The sequence below is a fragment of the Pelobates fuscus genome, chromosome 4 (assembly GCF_036172605.1).
Source record: "Pelobates fuscus isolate aPelFus1 chromosome 4, aPelFus1.pri, whole genome shotgun sequence".
Lineage (NCBI taxonomy): Eukaryota > Metazoa > Chordata > Amphibia > Anura > Pelobatidae > Pelobates > Pelobates fuscus.
This window is the reverse complement of record NC_086320.1, coordinates 294,450,678-294,470,358: the sequence shown is the minus strand read 5'-3', so window position 1 is coordinate 294,470,358 and position 19,681 is coordinate 294,450,678. Positions and strand designations below refer to the sequence as shown.

At 39.6% G+C, this 19,681-nt stretch overlaps 1 protein-coding gene across 1 annotated transcript in view; it reads left to right on the top strand.

Annotated features, from left to right (window-relative positions):
- The window catches only part of GADL1 (glutamate decarboxylase like 1), a 270,173-nt gene that overhangs the window by 93,500 nt on the left and 156,992 nt on the right, over positions 1-19,681 (top strand). The window contains exons 5-6 of the mRNA XM_063452215.1: positions 4,281-4,387; positions 18,366-18,481. Of these exons, the coding sequence (XP_063308285.1) occupies positions 4,281-4,387; positions 18,366-18,481 (223 nt within the window). The remainder of the gene's footprint in view (positions 1-4,280; positions 4,388-18,365; positions 18,482-19,681) is intronic.

Here is a 19,681-nt window from a genome sequence, read left to right as displayed (position 1 = left end):
TCTAGGAATTGATTCATGGTCATATATTGAGTCCATCACATAAATATAGGCTATTAAATACTTTGTATTTTCTTTTTCATGGAAAACATTAAGGATTAACAGTACATTCAGTGTTTTTCTTATTTTATTGCACCCCTCACTTCCCCACTGTATGGCAGCTTTTGTAGGACAAACTTTATGGATGTGTTTTAATGAGCCAGTAAGTAGGAGTAGAAATTAGAAGCCTGGTGGCACCACATGGCTTTTGTACAGACTGCAAATATTATTTTTACATTCAAGCCTAAAATGGTTCTTTCACTTTCTGGGGTCTTTGCATATTTCAGATAAATTAAAGGTAGGCAGAAAATGTAATAGAGCAGCAGGAAATCCTAGCAGAATGCTTGGTTGTATAAGGAGAGGTATTAGCAGTAGAAAGAGGGCAGTGCTCATGTCATTGTAAAGAACACTGGTGAGACCTCACTTGGAGTATTGTACGCAGTGCTGGAGACCGTATCTCCAGAAGGATATTGATACTTTAGAGAGAGTTCAGAGAAGGGCTACTAAACTGGTTCATGGATTGCAGGATAAAACTTACAAGAAAAGGTTAAAGGATCTTAACATGTATAGCTTGGAGGAAAGACGAGACAGGGGGATATGATAGAAACATTTAAATACAGAAAGGGAATCAACACAGTAAAGGAGGTGATATATATTTAAAAGAAGAAAAATACCACAACAAGAGGACATAGTCTTAAATTAGAGGGACAAAGGTTTAAAAATAATATCAGGAAGTATTACTTTACTGAGAGGGCAGTGGATGCATGGAATAGCCTTCCAGCTGAAGTGGTAGAGGTTAACACAGTGAAGTAGTTTAAGCATGTGTGGGATAGGCATACGGCTATCCTAGCTGTAAGATAAGGCCAGGGACTAATGAAAGTATTTAGAAAATTGGGCAGACTAGATGGGCCGAATGGTTCTTATCTGCCGTCACATTCTATGTTTCTCTTATTACTTTTAGATTGTAAACTCACAAGTTATCTTGTTAAACAATTTATACAAAAGTACTGTAGTTGCTAGATTGTATACTCATGAGCAGGGCCCTCTGTTTCTTTTGTAAAGCACTCTGTATCAGTGTTCTTTTTCTTTTGTATTGGTTTGTGTATTATGTATCAGAAGTGGTGTTCTGAGCCAATCACAATGCTTTCACATAGTAAAGCATTGGATTGGCTGAGACTGTCAAGAAGGCAGAGGCAGCACAAGCCAAACATAGCCCTGGCCAATCAGTATCTCCTCATGGAAATGCATTTAATCAATACATCTCTATGAGGAAAGCTCAGCGTCTCAATGCAGAGGGTGGATACACTGAATGTGCATGCATCAGGAAACACCTATAGTAGCCATCTGAGGAGTGGCCAATGGAGGTGACCCTAGGCTGTAATATAAACACTGCCTTTTTTCAGTGAATGATTATACTCACCAGAACAAATACAATAAGCTGTAGTTGTTCTGGTGACCATAGTATTATTTTATATTTTCAGAAATTAAGAATTTCCAATAATTATGTGTCATTACAAATGGGTTCAGAGAGTGTCGAGGAGCATAGAAAATAAACTCATATCTGCAATGTATTGGCTGGAACAGGTTTAATTTATTTGGGAGCAATCTTGGTATTCTGCTATAGTGTAATATTAATACTTTATATCATATCACTGCAATAAATATTAGTAAATTATAACATAATATAAATGGTAGACTTGAAGATTTTGTTATGGCCTGCAATTCATCTGATTTTGAGCTTATCAAGCCATTATCCAAATAACTGATTTCTGACCCACTGTATAGACTAATCACAAAACAAACTACTCACGCAATGATTGAGCATGTTCATTTGATTTGTGATTTGGAGTTCTGTAAGTGACGCCTTAAAAAAGATTGATGGGAGACAGATTATTGATATCTTTGCCAGCACCTAAGTTGGCTTTTTTTTTTATTATATTGAGTGACAGGCAGAACTTGACATGACATGACAGTGTGGAAGCAACCTGCCGTATATCATTGGCAAAAACATAAAAACAAACTTCCTTTACCTCTGAAACCTCATTGCAAGCCAAGACATTTGTTACTAGATGGACAAGTACATCCAATTCCCTTTCCTGCTTTGCTAGCTTAACAATATTACAAATATGTCTCCTGTATCTGTGAGCAGTAGCTCCAGGAAGACATCTCAAAAGGCCACTATTGTCCAGCTCCACACCTCTTATGATACAATCTCCCATCAACAACTTCTTGTTATCATATCCTTTTTGTCATTGGCTGCAGTCTTGCACAACTTTGACATAAAGGATGGTGGTTCCACAAACTCGGTATCTGAGCCTGTCTCCATAACACCACTACACTCTATGTCTGACCCTGTCTCCATAACACCACTACACTCAGGGCCCGAGCTTGTCTCCATAAAACCACAACACTCGGTGACTGAGCCTGTCTCCATAACACCACTACACTCAGGGCTCGAGCTTGTCTCCATAACACCACTACACTCAGTGCCTGAGCCTGTCTCCATAACACCACTACACTCAGTGCCTGAGCCTGTCTCCATAACACAACTGCACTCTGTGCCTGAGCCTGTCTCAACAGCACAACTGCACTCTGTGCCTGAGCCTGTCTCAACAGCACAGCTGCACTCTGTGCCTGAGCCTGTCTCAACAGCACAACTGCACTCTGTGCCTGAGCCTGTCTCAACAGCACAACTGCACTCTGTGCCTGAGCCTGTCTCAACAGCACAACTGCACTCTGTGCCTGAGCCTGTCTCAACAGCACAACTGCACTCTGTGCCTGAGCCTGTCTCAACAGCACAACTGCACTCTGTGCCTGAGCCTGTCTCAACAGCACAACTGCACTCTGTGCCTGAGCCTGTCTCAATAGCACAACTGCACTCTGTGCCTGAGCTTGTCTCAATAACACCACCACTGTTATTGTAAAATATATACAGAATATTTATATTATGTATTTTGCAGCACACTGATTCCCCCAATTGTGTGCCCTTTTGTTTCATCAGATTGTTTTTTCTGAATCTTTTTCGGGTGGATGAAATTCTGATCTGATTTGTGTATTCTGAAACCCATTATCACTGCTAGCATTTATTTGTTTTCGCCTCTTTCTTTCAGTTCTTCTTTCCAAATATCTAGACTCTTAGGAAATTTAGTTTCTCTTGTCCCATGATAGTCTTGATCAATTGCAAATCAACTACTGAACAGCTCCTTTAGAGAAACAGAGAAGCAGATCACATAACCCTCTCTTTCTAAGCGATGGCCATCAAAAACAGTCATTTGCGCCTGTCAGGCATGAATTGCAGTGGTTTACCTTTTTCCAGCTTGAAAGACCTATAAACAGAGATCAATTTATTTGTGAGAAGAAATAGCTATGTAAAGAACAGATTAACGCATTACATTTAAGAGATCCTGTACCTCCCAGGGCAACGTGTAGCACAGTGAGGCTGACTAAAAGAAAAGGTTCGAAAAGTATCATGGGAAATTCACATATGCCTATGGTACCAACTTTAGCCATTGATGTAGGAAACTCATTACAACCTTACCTGTTTGTAATGCAGACGGAACACAGATTAACGCTTTATAAGGGAAAGATAACGTTTCACAGCAATAGGACAAGCAAACTCCTGAGAATTATTACAGTACTAGCTGTATCCAAACATCATCCTGTATTGCTGTCTATGGAGAGCTGTTGATTTTTTCATGAAAATGGAATTTTACACTTAGCTAGCAGCATCGTAATCATGAATAAAAAATGAAAGATTAAGGAGAAAGGAGTAAGCAGAAGAATATGATGGCAAAAGGAACATGAAAATGAAAAAAATATATAAATATATATAAAAATATATTATTTGAAATAATAGGCGATTTGCTTGTGCATAATAAGCGTTATATAATATGTTTATGAAAACAGCTATATTTATGGAATTTAAGGAATATTTATGGAATTTCCTGTTAAATTGCAGAAGCATTTCATTACAGTTCCCCTGAATGTGTTCCCTTCATGCTTCACAACACTTTTTGAGACATCATCATAACAATTATTTTTTCTTATACTCATAGGATTGATCTCCACTGCAGTTGAAAAGTGGTTATATACTGTAAACATAGCATTTGGAAAATAAAAGATGATTAGATAGAGATGTGATGGATGCATGGATGGGTGGGTGGATTTACTGGATCGATGGGTGGGTGGACACAAAAACATGTATTACAGTTCCAGTATTAACAGAACTACTTATGGTTTTCTAGATACACTTATGAAGTATCTCCTGCATTCATACTAATCGAGGAAGCGGTTTTGATGAAAATGATTGAGTTTCTGGGCTGGAAGGAAGGTGATGGCATATTTAGTCCAGGTAAGTTTGAATTAGCATTTAAGTCTGTTCCCATAAAAGTGGAATCCATAATTTGCCTTTAAAATTCAGGATTTCAAACTTGGAAAATAGGTGAGTTTTTTTTTTTTTATTTCATTTTACAGTAACATTTGCGTTTTTAAGAAATGTTTAATTTAATGATTTCAAAATGAATACAACTGGTTTCCCAGCTGTAATATAACATACATGACCTGCTAGTGTAATATCTCATTCTAAAATTGATATAAAGTTGGTTCACTTTAACAGCCTTAGTGTTCTGAAAATACTTTCTATTGCATATTTATAAGCTGATGTTCTGAGTCAGTTAAAGGACCACTCCACTCTTCCAACCCACCCTCCCCAAGAAACACAGTTTAGTACATTTTCCCCCTATGAATACATACATGTATATTTTTATGCATGTATTCATTGGGAGTACAGTCTAAAATAGATTACAAAAGGTGCAGTTCTTGTGACTGCAGCCTTTGTAAACTCCTCCCCCTTTCCCCCAGAAGAGACTTTTAGTCTCTTCACAGGGAAATAACCAATCATAGGCTTCTCATTGATTATCATAGAAATCAACACTTTTATAAACTGGGGTTAAATGAGGGTACTCCTCACCCATAAAGCCAGGGCTCGAGTCCTGCAGGAACGCGTGGGAACGGCGTTCCTGCACTTTTTTCACAGCAGGAACGCCGTTCCCCCTGCAGGCACTCAGGGGGCGGCAAAAAATGCCGCCCCCAAATGCCCTCTGTTCCCCCTGTCATGGGGGGCCACCTGATTGCCCCCCCTCCTCACCCCCGGCGGGCGTCTCTCTCCCTGTCACACGCGGCGAGGGAGCTGTGTCCTCTCTGCTCCCTCTCGCCGCGTGGGTTGTCTGCTGATGCCGGGAGCCGGAATATGACGTCATATTCCGGCTCCCTGCATCAGAAAACGGCGCGCGGCGAGAGGGAGCAGAGAGGACACAGCTCCCTCGCCGCGTGTGACAGGGAGAGAGCCGCCCGCCGGGGGTGAGGAGGGGGGGCAATCAGGTGGCCCCCCCATGCCAGCCTCACTGCAGCCCCACTGGACCCCAGGGACCCATCCATGCCAGCTTTCCTGAAAGGTAGGGAGGCTGGGTGGGTGGGAAATGTTTATTTGAATAATTTGTATATATGTATGTCTGTGTGTATGTCTGTTAGTGTATGTATGTCTGTTAGTGTATGTGTATGTATGTCTGTGTGTATGTCTGTTAGTGTATGTGTATGTATGTCTGTTAGTGTATGTGTGTGTATGTGTATGTATGTCTGTGTGTATGTCTGTTAGTGTATGTGTATGTATGTCTGTGTGTATGTCTGTTAGTGTATGTGTATGTATGTCTGTTAGTGTATGTGTATGTCTGTTAGTGTATGTGTGTGTCTGTTAGTGTATGTCTGTTAGTGTATGTGTATGTATGTCTGTTAGTGTATGTGTGTGTATGTGTATGTATGTCTGTGTGTATGTCTGTTAGTGTATGTGTATGTATGTCTGTGTGTATGTCTGTTAGTGTATGTGTATGTATGTCTGTTAGTGTATGTGTATGTCTGTTAGTGTATGTGTATGTCTGTTAGTGTATGTGTGTGTCTGTTAGTGTATGTCTGTTAGTGTATGTGTATGTATGTGTGTGTGTGTGTGTATGTCTGTTAGTGTATGTGTGTATGTCTGTTAGTGTATGTGTATGTATGTGTGTGTATGTCTGTTAGTGTATGTGTGTATGTCTGTTAGTGTGTGCGTGTGTGTATGTCTGTTAGTCTATGTGTGTGTATGTTAGTTCATGTCTGTTGGTGTATGTATGTGTGTGTTTGTGTCAGTGTGTGTGTGTGTGTATGAGTGTATTTACGTCTGTTATCATATGTACGTGTGTGTGAGTGTATGTGCTTCTGTTAGTGTATGCATGTTTGCGTGTATGTGCTTCTGTTAGTGTATGCATGTGTGTGTGCGTATGAGTGTATGTGCTTCTGTTAGTGTATGCACATGTTTGCGTGTATGTGCTTCTGTTAGTGTATGTTTGTGTCTGTCAAATCAGTGAGAGTCTGTTTGTCATTTAGTGTGTGTGTGACTATTAGTGTGTGTCTGTCAGTGTGTTTGTGTGTGTCTCTCTGTCAATGAATGAGTGTGTGTCAGTGAATGTGTGTGTGTGTCAAATCAGTGACGTCTGTGTGTTTGTCACGTAGTGTGTGTGTTACTGTCAGTGTGTATCTGCCAGTGTGGGTGTCTGTCAGAGAGTGTGCTTAGAGGGACACTATAGGCACCCAGACAATTTCAGCTCATTGAAGTGGTCTGGGTGCAGTGTCCCAGTCCCCTTAAACCTGCAAGTGTAATTATTGCGGTTTCTCAGAAACTGCAATAATTACCTTGAGGGGTAACTCCACCTCTAGTGGCTGTCTATCAGACACTAGAGGGACTTTCGGGTGGTTAGGTGACCAAAAGTCGCCTAACTGATGCTGGACGTCCTCACCCCTGTGCATGAGAACATCCAGCATCTGCTAAATACCCATAGGATTTTAACCCCATCAGTGTCGAATGAGGGAGGGGGGGCACTACAGGGAATTATAGTGCCAGGAAAACAGCTTTGTTTTCCTGGCACTATAGTATTTCTTTAAAAGGAGCAGGAAAAGGTGGAGTCTAAAGAGGAAGGGGTGGGTTCTTAATCCGGAAGCGGTGCGCCCTTGACAGGAAGGGGTGGTAAATTTAGATTAGGGGGTGCTCCGGTATAGTCATGCCTAGGGCAGCACAAAATTAAAATACACCACTGTGTGAGTGTCTGAGTATGTGTGTGCGTCTGTGAGTGTCTGAGTGCATGTGTGTGTCTGTGAGTGTATGTGTGTGCACGCGTTTATATATGCATACGAGTGGGTTTTTTTTTGGTGGGGGAGAGTTCCCACACTTTTTTCCCCAGGACTTGACCCCTGCATAAAGCACTTCAGCAAGCTGAAGTGCCTTTGGTGTGTTGAGTGGTCCGTAACCCCTTAAGGACACATGACATGTGTGACATGTCATGATTCCCTTTTATTCCAGAAGTTTGGTCCTTAAGGGGTTAAATGTCGTCAAAATATGGACACAGCTGATATTGCAAAAGCACGAAAATTAATGGAAATTTTGATGTGAAGTTTGCCTTTATACACAATATGTTCTAACTACTTATTGATGCTATCTTAAACCTGTTTTATCCTGAATTAATAACCTGTAGGCCTGTACGCCTGAATAAAGTAAGTATAAAAAAATGCAACTGATATTGCGAATGCACTAGTAGAACTATGCATTTGCAATATGATGAGTGGGGCTGCACCATGAGGGACCTGGAGACCTCCAGTTCTGTTCAAACCACTCAGAAAAAGATTTGACAAAGAACAGATTGATGGTGCTTGCAGCCTTCAACCACTACAAATGGAATGTAATGGTTATAGGACTCAGACTGTCCCTTTAAAATTCTTCGGAATGGCCCAAGAATATAAATTAGTATATGGGCAAAAAATACTTACCATGCTATGCTTTGTTTTAACTTACGATAGTTTTATTCTCACCTCCCCAGACCCTGTCTCTGTACCCCACTTATGAATCCCCACCATCATTTCCCTAACCAGACATTTTAATGTTCTTCTATTTTAGACATTTGCACAAAGTAAATAAAAAAAAAATATAATTTTGGTTTTATGATAGTCACAAAATTAATTCCACAAGATATAAGAATGATCCCATCTAAATATTTCCTGTGTAATAGAAGCACATTGTGTGATTATTGTAATTATATTTTGCTTATACATCCTGATTAATAGACAGGAAATGGTTTAGGGGCTTATTCATTCAAGCAAAAAAAATGACAATGAAAATTAATAGCAATAAATAACCCCAGCAAAATAAATATATGCGGTGTACACACATAAAGAGTAAGTCCACATGCATTCAAAAAAAAAAAAAGTTTATTAATCCATGATAAAAAGCAGCACATCAGATGGAAAAGCATAGTTAATACACCATTAATCACAGACTATTATTACACCTCATATATTTATTTTGCTAAGGTTCTTTCTTGCCATTAATCTTCTTGCCATTTTTTGTCTCTTAATTCAGTCTATTAATTCAGACTCCAGGAAGTCTGCAACCCATTGCGATAAATGTATCAATTGTTTGCCTATTTTATTCCATTCTCAAAAAAAAGCTGGTTATAGCACATAATATTACATTTATTTTTTTCCAGAGACATACTTATGGTATTTCATAGTATTATAGGTTTTACTGTTGTCACTCCATGTCCACTCCCCACTACTCCCCCCCACCCCCCAATTCTCCAACACGTGTTGTCAACCTTTGGATTTATGTTTTGCAGTAATTGATGTGTTCTGTACCATAGAGTAGCAATTTGAAGGCTGCTTCCTGTGTCCTACTAGAAATCACGCAGTGCTGCGTAAGATCACAAATCTTTTCCTAGTGAGCTTGGGTGAGCGTTATTCCCTGTTCATCCTCTCATTTTCCTATGAACCTTGGGAGTGTTGTTCTCATTTGGGATTGGAGATTCGAGAGTACTATTAAGGAACACAATTTTGTGTTCCAGGGAGACAGGGTGTACGCATAGGGATTCAAATTGGGTTAAGGCCATAGTGATAAGGGGACTCTGTGGGATACTTCTAAGGAAAGCAAGGAGTTGGAATCTAAATAGGATCATGAAAGACACTTTGTTTTGTCCCATCAATCCTACAAGGGTTGGAGTCTACCAGTACGTTTCTGATCTGTGGTGTTAGTGTCTGGAAGAGTGTGGTGTAAGGGAGTTTTATGTCTGGGTTTTGAACCAGGGGATTTAGTGGAAATGAGAAGGAGGACAAGTCACTGTATGCCATATTTTCAGAGTGGCTACAATATAAGGATATTGAATTGCCAGCTGTCTACTCAAAGTCTAGTCCATCCATGTGAGAACTGTAATTTGTTTGCCTACCATGTTAATATCATCTTTCATAGTTTGCAGACCCCTGTCTTATACCATTTTACAATTCACAGGAGATGTGTGCTGTATAATATAATCAAATGTCAAGCAAAGCCAGACAACCTCAACCTTTGGCAGCATCAATGTATCACAGTGCTGCCACAGTGCTCTTGCTCCAGATATATGAAATTATTAGTGAATGTAAGGCAAAAAAGGTTGCTAGTATATAAATTGGCAGAGTTTGGAACAAATGGAGCACTCTTAGAAGCAATTTAATTTTAATTGTTCCCACCCTGCCCAGCCATGAGAGGTGCTGCAATGACCATTCCTCCAGATTACTCCTAAATTCATCCAGCAATGGTTGGAAATTCCCTTGATAAATTCTGCTGATACACTTCATTACCCACACTCCCAAATGATGAAGAGGAAACCCCTTTGCGGATTGGGTTGGTCTGTGACTGTGGTATAGATACATTCAATATTGTCAACTTGGAGCAATTAATGCAGAAGTTGGCCCAGGATCCATGGGTTTCTATTTTCTGCTGGATGTCACGGAAGGGGGTGGCAGGGTCTGTTACATAAAAAAAGCAAGTCATCTTCTGTTTCTGAAACTGTCTACGTGCATGTGACGCGATCTCTGGAATGTTAAGGCTTTCTGCATTCAGTGATAGTAAATTAAGTGTAGTTTGGCGCAAGCCGTGAAAGCCTGACATAGTTGTAGAGGTGGGTGAGGGTGGTGTCTAGGGGAAGTAGTAGGAGTGGAACCCTAGTCGAATCGTTGTCCTGTGTACAAGTTTTGTCTATGTTGTCGCGCCTTTGCTGAGGTACTGAACCAAAATTAAAGGAAATAGCAAGCCTAACAACAAATTTAAGTATTTACAATTTGGGAGCTCAGTTTGAGGCTCTGGTATCTGGGTCGTCCAGACTCCACTCCCTGTCCTGTCAGGTAAAAATATTTCTCATAATTCCCTTATTCTGCTTCCATAACCCTTGGGGCTCCAAATGTAGGATGGCACCATTATCAAGCCCAATTATAATAAGGCAGCAGTCTGGGGATGTTCAGTCCCTGTGATACAATAGAGGTTGAACTACAAATATGCCAAAATATGATTAGGATATCTGTATAAACATAGTATGAGGTCAAACTCCTATTACGTTAATAGCTCTGGGAGCCCACAGGTCGCGTTGACTCCATGTGATGTCTGCATCATACTTGCTGTAATGTAGGAGTTGTCCATTTCTTTCAAATCAGTAATAATTCAGAGGGTCTGGTCATTGCATGCTGATTGGTGGTAGCTGGAGGAAGTCACTCAATGCTGAAAAATCTGGATGTGTCCACACCTTTTGCTGTGTGTACCAGTTAGCCTGTTGGCATTAGCCACTGGTAGTGGATATTCTGTACCGTCAGGACCCCAATTAAATGGTTTCAGTGCCCTTTCAATGTCACTAGGGAGAGGGTGCAGATCTGGGTTATCTTGTGCTGCTCTAAGGAAGTTGATAATTCGCCAAACAGCAAATCACATCCCATGGTGGACTACTTAAGGGCTTTCTGGGGCACAGCGCACACTTGAGCTGATATATACCTTTTCAGGATGTTGTTAAAAATCTTGGTAAGTACCTCACATAACAGTTCCCCTTATCATCTACAGGTTCTGATGCTGTCCCTGGTTGTCTAAGTCTTCTAAATGGACGGCTATCTGCTGCATATGTGCAGTTTGGCCTTCAAGGGTAACTGTGGTGCCCACCTGGGCTGGTACTATGTTGTCTCCCTTCTGTCCGAATTTGCATCTCTTTTCTACAGTCCACCAAGTGTATCATCCTTCCGTTCTGTCCTTATTTGTATCTCCCTCCTGTTCTGTCTCCCTTCTGTTCAGAATGTGGCAAATGCATGATTTCTTCTGAAATATACTTGAATTAAATGACATAAGCTAAAGATTGTATTATAGTGCTCAAAGCTTCAGTCTTCACTGGGAGATAGGGCATGAATAGCCTCTGGTGTGACTCCGTTCACCACAAAATGTGTGCAGTGCTGGGAGGCACTTAGTACACTCATGTTTTTTACATTCATGTGACCCTACATTTAGGTACTGTATATTGAGGGAGAGTTGGGTGCATGTCAAATGTTACATATTTATAGGTACATTTTTCAGTGAATTCACAAGTTGTTAATTTCCCCTAATTGTCTAAGAATTTACATATGTTTAGCTTCTATTAACCCTAAAAGGGGTTACTCCAACTATCATGACTGCCTTACTAATTTAAAGTGGTCATGGTGGTAGGAGTATGTATGTGCAGTGTTTCAGTTTAAAATACTGCACATACTGAGATATTGCTAAATGTGTGTTGAAGGTTAGTTGCAACCCCCAGCACACATGACTTAGTCCGCCCAAAACTCTGTTCTGCCAACAGAGGTAAAAGTCTTGGAGAGCACCTGCAAGGTGAAAATAGCTCTTCCCTCTCTTCAACACTGTGGGCACTCCCACCTTCCGCTGTTCAAGAAACGTGAGAATTCCTCCCTCCCTTCTTCGGCCCACTCCCCCCTCTGTCCCCTTGCAGGCCCAGACCATGCACATGCGCTCCAAGCTTCTCTATGAGAAGCCTGTGATTGGACCATTTGAGTGCCAGGTGACATCACGATGGAGCTTGGAAGATGAGCACCATGAGTGTGCCCAGCGCTGGATTAATGTAAGTAAAACATATTTTTTACAGGTTTTTACAGGGACACACACACCTAATTGTAATGCCGCATACGGCAATTGTAATGTTAAAAACATTTTCATAAGGGTTGGAGTAACCCTTTAATGAAGATTCTGCTTATAAACTCAGATTGGTAGGGATTTACCAAGCCTAAATTTAATGTTACTGCTATACTGAGTTAGCTAAGCTAGGATACTTTTTTTTGACAATTTTTTTTAACCCAGCTGTCAACGCTCCAAAACTCACAAGATGGTGAATATGCTCATTATTGGCCAAATGTATTTTTAATTGCATACCAATTTCAAAATAAGATGCTGTTGAGACTCCAGACGCTAAACGAAAATTGAGGGAACAGCCAGATACCGACTAGTATTGATAGAAACAAGCAAATTGTGACACTGTGAAAGTTCTCATTTGCATTCCTCTGCTCTGAATGTCTGGCTGATATTCAAATGGGAAAATGTGTTTATTTAAATTGTAACTTGTTTGGACTGCAGAGCATATCCCCTTCATATTTTTTTTTTTTTAATAGAACAGTGCCACATATTTTTATTAAACCATAGCAGAGGTCTCAATGTTTACATGCAATTCTAAATTCAAAGATCATGGTCTCACTAAATCACCTGTATACTGCATAATGCTGCAGGCAATTAGCACTCTAAATTTAAAACTCACAAATCTGCTCTCAAGTTCATTATTTAAAGCACCATTATACTGTTTGTAGTGTTTTCTTATGCCTAGTTAAATGACGTTGTGTAGAAATGTGCTGTATTTAGCTTCATCCATCTTGCCCTCAGTGCTGAATCGTTTTAATAGAAAGCATCTCCACAAGATGATGCTACCATACTTAGAGATTCATTTCGGTCCAAGTTTGGTCAATTTGTCGATATCGATTTTTCTACTGCTTCTCCCTTTATTCCTTTTATTCCCATTATTGACTACTTTTTCTCACTTGATCTGTTAAAATGCTCATATCATTGCATTGCAATATGTATACTTTCTTTTTTTTTATGTGTGTAATTGCAGTACTCTGATAGACTGATAGTACTCTGATAGAATGATTTTCACACCCTTTTGATTTGTTTTGATCCGTTCTCTGAATTCTTTTTTTTTTTCAGTAATGGATTTGTTTGTTCACAATGTCCATTAAATCCTCCTTGTGGGAGTGATCAAGTTAGCGTTGTCCAATAGAAGGTTTCTCCAGTGTCAATGGTGGTTCTATGCCACTCCATTAGAGACCCTTTGTTTTATAGGTGACAAAGGCCCTCCTTATTCAGTTACTGAATAGTGTTGCTTGACTTCTCGGGGAAGAGTCTTGATTTGTTTGGGCTACCAGGTAAATTAAAAGTTTTGTTATTTATTATAACCCAACCCTAATTGGTATTTCTCCAACAATTCTATCCCGTATTTGTTTTGCCGAAGATCATCTGATATTCCTGATCTAGGCTGTATTTTTTAAGGTTTACGTTAGACATTAGTTTAGTGTACTGTATTTGATTCATATGTTAACTCCAAATCATCCTCCATCATCTTCAAGATAAATACATTTTTTATTTAAACTTGTTTAAAATGTATATATGAACAGAAGAAACGCAATCTGCTGTTTCATGCAAAAATGTGTTTCTATATATTTTATTTTTCATACATTTGCTTCGTTCTTGGTGATGGGAGTAAATTTTTTACATCTATAATTAGAGATGTCCCGAACAGTTCGCCGGGAACTGTTCGCCGGCGAACATAGCTTGTTCGCGGTCGCCGCGGCGGGCGAACATATGCGATGTTCGGTCCGCCCCCTATTCGTCATGGAGGTGGGAGGGTCTGGGAGGGAGGGTCTGCTGCTGATTGGCTGGAATGTGTCTGCTGACTGTGAGGTACAGGGTCAAAGTTTACTCAATGATGACGAATAGGGGGCGGACCGAACATCACATATGTTCGTGCGCCACGGCGACCGCAAACAAACTATGTTTGCTGGCGAATAGTTCCCGGCGAACTGTTCGGGACATCTCTATCTATAATACATCTAAATGAAAAGGAATAATTTAAAATAAAAAAATGAGAATGGAACTTACAATTTTACCAGTTTGACTAATTATTTAATTATTATATTATTTTTCCTTCAAGTCTCCACAACTTCTATCTGACTTGGATTCTTTGTAGATTTTATTTATGTTTTTAAAGTTCATGTTGAATACTTTATTCTGTTGTAGTTGTTACTTTAGTTATAGTTGGTATTTTAGTTTGCCATTTTCCTTACACAATTGGTTGTAGCACCATTAAAATACATTTTCCATCCCTTTAAGTCATTTTGTGGTCTATTTCTGAAACCCGAGAAAAAGAGGAAGGAGGGCTCTGTAGCGCATGCGAGTTCATGGACCAAAAAACAAAGGAGTTCACTGACAGTGAGAATAGGGAGTCTTTTCCGGTACGTTCTTTCTTTAATTGCAGGACAGAGGGCGTCATCTACCTACTTACCTGCTCATGCGGCCAAAAATATGTTGGCAAAACCTTTAGACCCTTTAAATTAAGGATAAGAGAACACATTAATTCGGTTAGAAGACCTTTAGAGACTCCAATCTCACGCCATCTTAAAATTTACCACCAGAATTCCGCTGACAAATTGAAATTCATAGGGATTGAATACATCCCACAAACCGCACGGAGGGGAGATTGGGACAAAAAATTGAGACAACGTGAATCATATTGGATTTACAAACTCAAAACTCTAGCTCCCGCAGGCCTAAATGAGGGCTTCTCCTTTTCAGCTTTTCTTTAGAAGCGTCTAATCTCTCTGTACTCTCTAATTTAGGATGTTATTAAAATCAGAGGGACGTCCTTACTATTCCTATGTTATGAAGATATTACACTGTAAATAAATACACAATTTTTGCATTTATATTTATATGTACATATTTTGTTTATGTTTTGTCATGTTTTCTTCGCAAGTGTATACCTTTAAATTAGGCACCATGCGACTGTCATGACATTACAGTTTTGACTTATGGGCTGCTTGATCTTGTAACCTCTTGATTAATTGTTACAACAAGTACATTTATCAGCACTGCTGTTTAAGTTCTGTCAAGTCTTTCTCGCAAGTCTATATCTTTAAATTAGGCAGTATGCGACTGACATGACACCATAATCCCCTGGGCTGTATGATACTATACCTCTCTGACTAACCGTCATAAGTAATTTTGTGAGCACTGATTATTATGTCCCCTATTGCTATATTTGAACCACAGGTTCTATTGCTGCCCCTTCTCGGTCTTTTTTCTCTTGGGGGCGGATACTATTCCGCGATCGTGTGTGAACACGCCTCACCGCCCACGTCAGATACCGCGTAATATGACGCGGCTGACAAGGGGCGCGGCTAGAGACGTCGCACACACACCCCCATCATTACCGGTCCGAGTCATATGACGCGGCCAGGAGAGGCGGGACTGAGCAAGTGACTCAACCAACTACAGACGGACACGAACGGCCACCCACGTGACCGTACACAGCCGGCAGAGTTTATCATCAGACACCAGGGTATGTAAACAGCCCCAGGGAACGTTACAAGTTCATTGCTCCTGACGACGGCGTGCTGAAACGCCGAAACGCGCGTCGAGCTAGCCTTTTATTTATTTATTTATTTTTAAACTCTTATTGGTAGCACTTATGGATTAATTTAAATTGATTTATTTAAGCTATTTAGACAGGAAGGGATATGGTATTCTAGTAGGCATTAGTGGATTATCCACCACTGCTGAGGTACTTAGGGACAGTTTACCCTATACAAGGGTCTCTGTTATGGGCTGAGCAATTTGGGGTTCATTAGGGTCTCTCTTTAGAGTCTGCAGTTTTCCCAGTCTCGCTCCTAAGTTCTCTAGACTACTTGGAACCATTTACTGTGAGGCCACATATTTCTGTGGGGGGGGGGGGGGGGGGGGTTGACTTTTGGAATTAGGATACTAATCAGCTTGCTCCAGTTCAGTGGGCAGCTGCTTTTCTGTACATACTCCCCTCTGTTTGATCTCTCACTACCTTCCTGTCTATTTATTTTATTTACTTATGTGCTTTCTCCCTTAGGATTATTAAAAGGTAGGGACCTCCTTTACCAAATTACTCTCCACATGGGCTTCCTTGAGCCCTCCTTCCTCTTTTTCTCGTACAATATTTCAGGGTTATCCCCTACTTTGGGAGAGTAATTCTTTAGGGTTTTCTGGCACCTATTCATTGGTCATTCCCCCTTTGTTTTGACCTCTGAATTAGAGCCATTATTATCACTATTTACTATTTCTGAAACCCTATCCAGTTACACAATTTGTTTCTTGACAACTAGCAAGTCCTGGCATAAGTTAGCGAGAAGGACAACTCATATTATAGTCATGTACAGTTATGACCTTGACCATTTTCATACACAATAACATGTTTCCAAGTTTGCAGCCTTTTCTAAAGAATCCTATTTCTAGAGTTAATATATATTTTCTACGAAATCGTGATATATTACTTAGATTTATTATTGCTGACAATATATATTGCTTTCTTAAGTAGAAATGTTGCAAGATGCTTCCATTAAATTACATTTTCTAGTACAAATACTTGAGCATTTCTTAAGAAAGAAATATAAAGAATAATTGCTCCATCTAACGTAGAGAAGAAATATAATTGATTCATTTGCAGTGTGTCCAGTTATGTAACACAGTTATTTTTTTACTAATATTATTCCGTTATTTCAATAAACTAGAAAACAGGTGTTTGTGCTGTAGGTGATACATGTTAATTTACATGGGGCGAATGCGAATGGAGAAAAACCCAACATGCTGATGTGCATTGTGAAATGGCCTCGGTAGATGCTATTAGGACTAGAAAGTCTGTTCCATATGTTGCAAAGAGTCAGACTGAATAATGATGTGGTTTGCAAATATTTTCTTATGAGCAAAAGGAAATGATATTTAATCAGATATATTCAAAACAAAAAAAACTATTAGAATACTTTACAAAATATATTTGTAGCTGCTTCTTATTATACTTTTGTGTTGTGAATATTAGCATATTAGCAGAATGTATGCAAATGTAAAATGTTGCGATGAAGGAGGGGGGGAGATCTCCAAGGCAAACGAGAAAAGATACTTGTATGCATCACCTGCATATCTCAAGTTGGGCTTTCAAAAGAAAGTGCCCGTTGGGCAAAGAAACTTGAGAAATCATGTTTCCATAATTATCCCAGAGTTCCCAGCTTGACATGCAAATGAGCAGAGACAGGCATTGTGCTTCAGACTTCCTACTGAATTTCTACAGATCCTCTTAACCACGGACACTTTTTTAACACAACCTTTTTTACACCAAAGCATGGGCTATGATCCTGAAAGATAAGTGACCAGAAACCAGCCATGGACTGTACAGCTTAGACCCTTTTGGCCTCATCTGCATGGCACCAGTTGTGGTCTGGAAGTTGAAGTGCCTCTGAAAGCATATAATAAGGCACCAAAAAGATTGTGGTGAGACGAGACATGATACAGATTCCCTACAGTGCAAATAGAACCATTACTGTTATGCATCACCTACACATCTAACGTTGGACTTTGAAATGTCCCATTGGGCACAGAAATCCATGTTTCCACAACTATCCTAGAGTCCCTAGCTTGTCGTGTAAATTAGCATAGATAGGCATCATGTTTCAGACATCATACTGCATTTCTGTAGATACCCTTAGCAACAGGTGCTGTTTTAAACTGGGCTTACAGTAAACTTTAGCTCCATTCACCAATAATATGCACTAGATGCCCTGTAAATTGTTTGCTCAGTCATGGGGTGTTGGTAGGTTCTGGAAACACTGAATACTTGATCCGAAAGGAAACCTTGATGACGCCTACATTAACAGAGAAGTGGGTTAAGATCATAACATATTACTTTCTTTCTATATTATGTCCCCTCCTCTCTACCCATGAACATCATGTTGCTGATGCTTTTGAGATCTCAATGAAAGCACATCTAGGACCAACATGCTGTCAGGCATTCAATGTGATCTTGCTGTGCTGCCTAACTAATAGAGGGGTGTGCAACATAGCTCTGCTCCCCGACACCCCTTCCTGACAGTCACCTGGGAGGCAACACTCCTTCCCTCTAAGTAGTCAGACAGAGCACTATATACTACTGATCTTTCAGTTTATAATAGGTGACTGCTTTGAGAAGCACTTGTCTGATGTACAATTAATTAATCTAATAAAAAAAACTCTAATATTCTACTGCCACCTCCACCATTTGTAGAATTCTGAAGGCAACGAGCCCCACATACAGGCATGTATTTTAAAGCACATTATTGTAAAAATAAACAAAATTTCCTGTGCATTTTTTACTATTTTCCAGGTGGCTCCGTTTCCAACATGTATGCTGTAAATCTAGCCAGATATAACCATTGCCCTGATATAAAAGAAAAAGGACTTTCACAGGCTCCACGACTTGTCATGTTTACTTCAGAAGAGGTATGCTAAGCATTATTTCACAGGAACTAAGTGCAGTTCAACAATAATTGCTGTTATGTGTTTTTGTTGCTTGATTGATCGTTTCATAAGGTAAAACATAAACTATGGGTTTCATATTCGATATGTCTGTACAACATTTCATGATGGAGCTTGCCATGGTAATCTGGTGACCATTTGTTCTACTTCAGGTGCTGTAAAAGTTGCAAAGTCATGTTAGAATACGTGAGATAAAACGGAACATTTAAATTGCGTAGTTACACTAGCAAGATACTAGCAAGACATGCCAATCAAATAAGAAATTCTGAAAAATGTATCGGGCAAAGTATTTCTCAAAATATATTGTTAGGGTTTTAGATTTCTGTATGCTGTGTTATAATATTTGTACTTATATTTTCAATGTTAGAACTGTAAGCACTAAATGTTACCAGATCGATGTCAAGTAATCTTTGAGTCATGTATCTGTTTTGATTTTTTTGTCTATTCTACAGACGTGGAGCTAAAGGCTAATGTAGGGCTGCCCAACAGGTAGATCCCCAGATGTTGTAGAACTACAACTCCCATGATGCTTTGCATGCCTTTAGAATGCATTTAGAATGACAAAGCATCGTAGGAGTTGTAGTCCTACAACATCTGGGGATCTACCTGTTGGGCAGCCCTGGGCTAAGGGGTCCGCACTTACTTTTTAGCACACCTGTTTTTTAGCATCATTGTGCTTAATATATCGATACGCATTTTTATTACTCCTAAATCTTTGAATTGTGAGTGGAGGGGGTCTATTTACCAAGGTTGGTAAACATTTATTCTTGTTTAATTTTGGTTTTTAAAAGTGGACACAATGTAGTCTATTAGTTTGTTTTCAAGTTGGCTGTCAAGATTCATTATTTTAAACCTAGCAATCAGGAAAGCTTTAAAGGTATGTTCTAGATGGCTTAAGCTCTTAATCTGAGTTCCTTCTTTATTTCCCCTCTGCTTCATTTTAATAATTCAAGGATTTCACAAGTCATGAAAGAAAGTCATGATTCTATTAACGAAATTGAGTTGAATATTATGCATATCTTTTTTTTTTATTATTATTTTGAAAGCAAAGAGAATTTGAACAAATTAATATAAAATTTACCTGCAAAAATTATGTATTGACATCATATATCTCTCAGACAATCAACGATAGAGATGGAGCATTAATTCTTCAAATCCGATCAA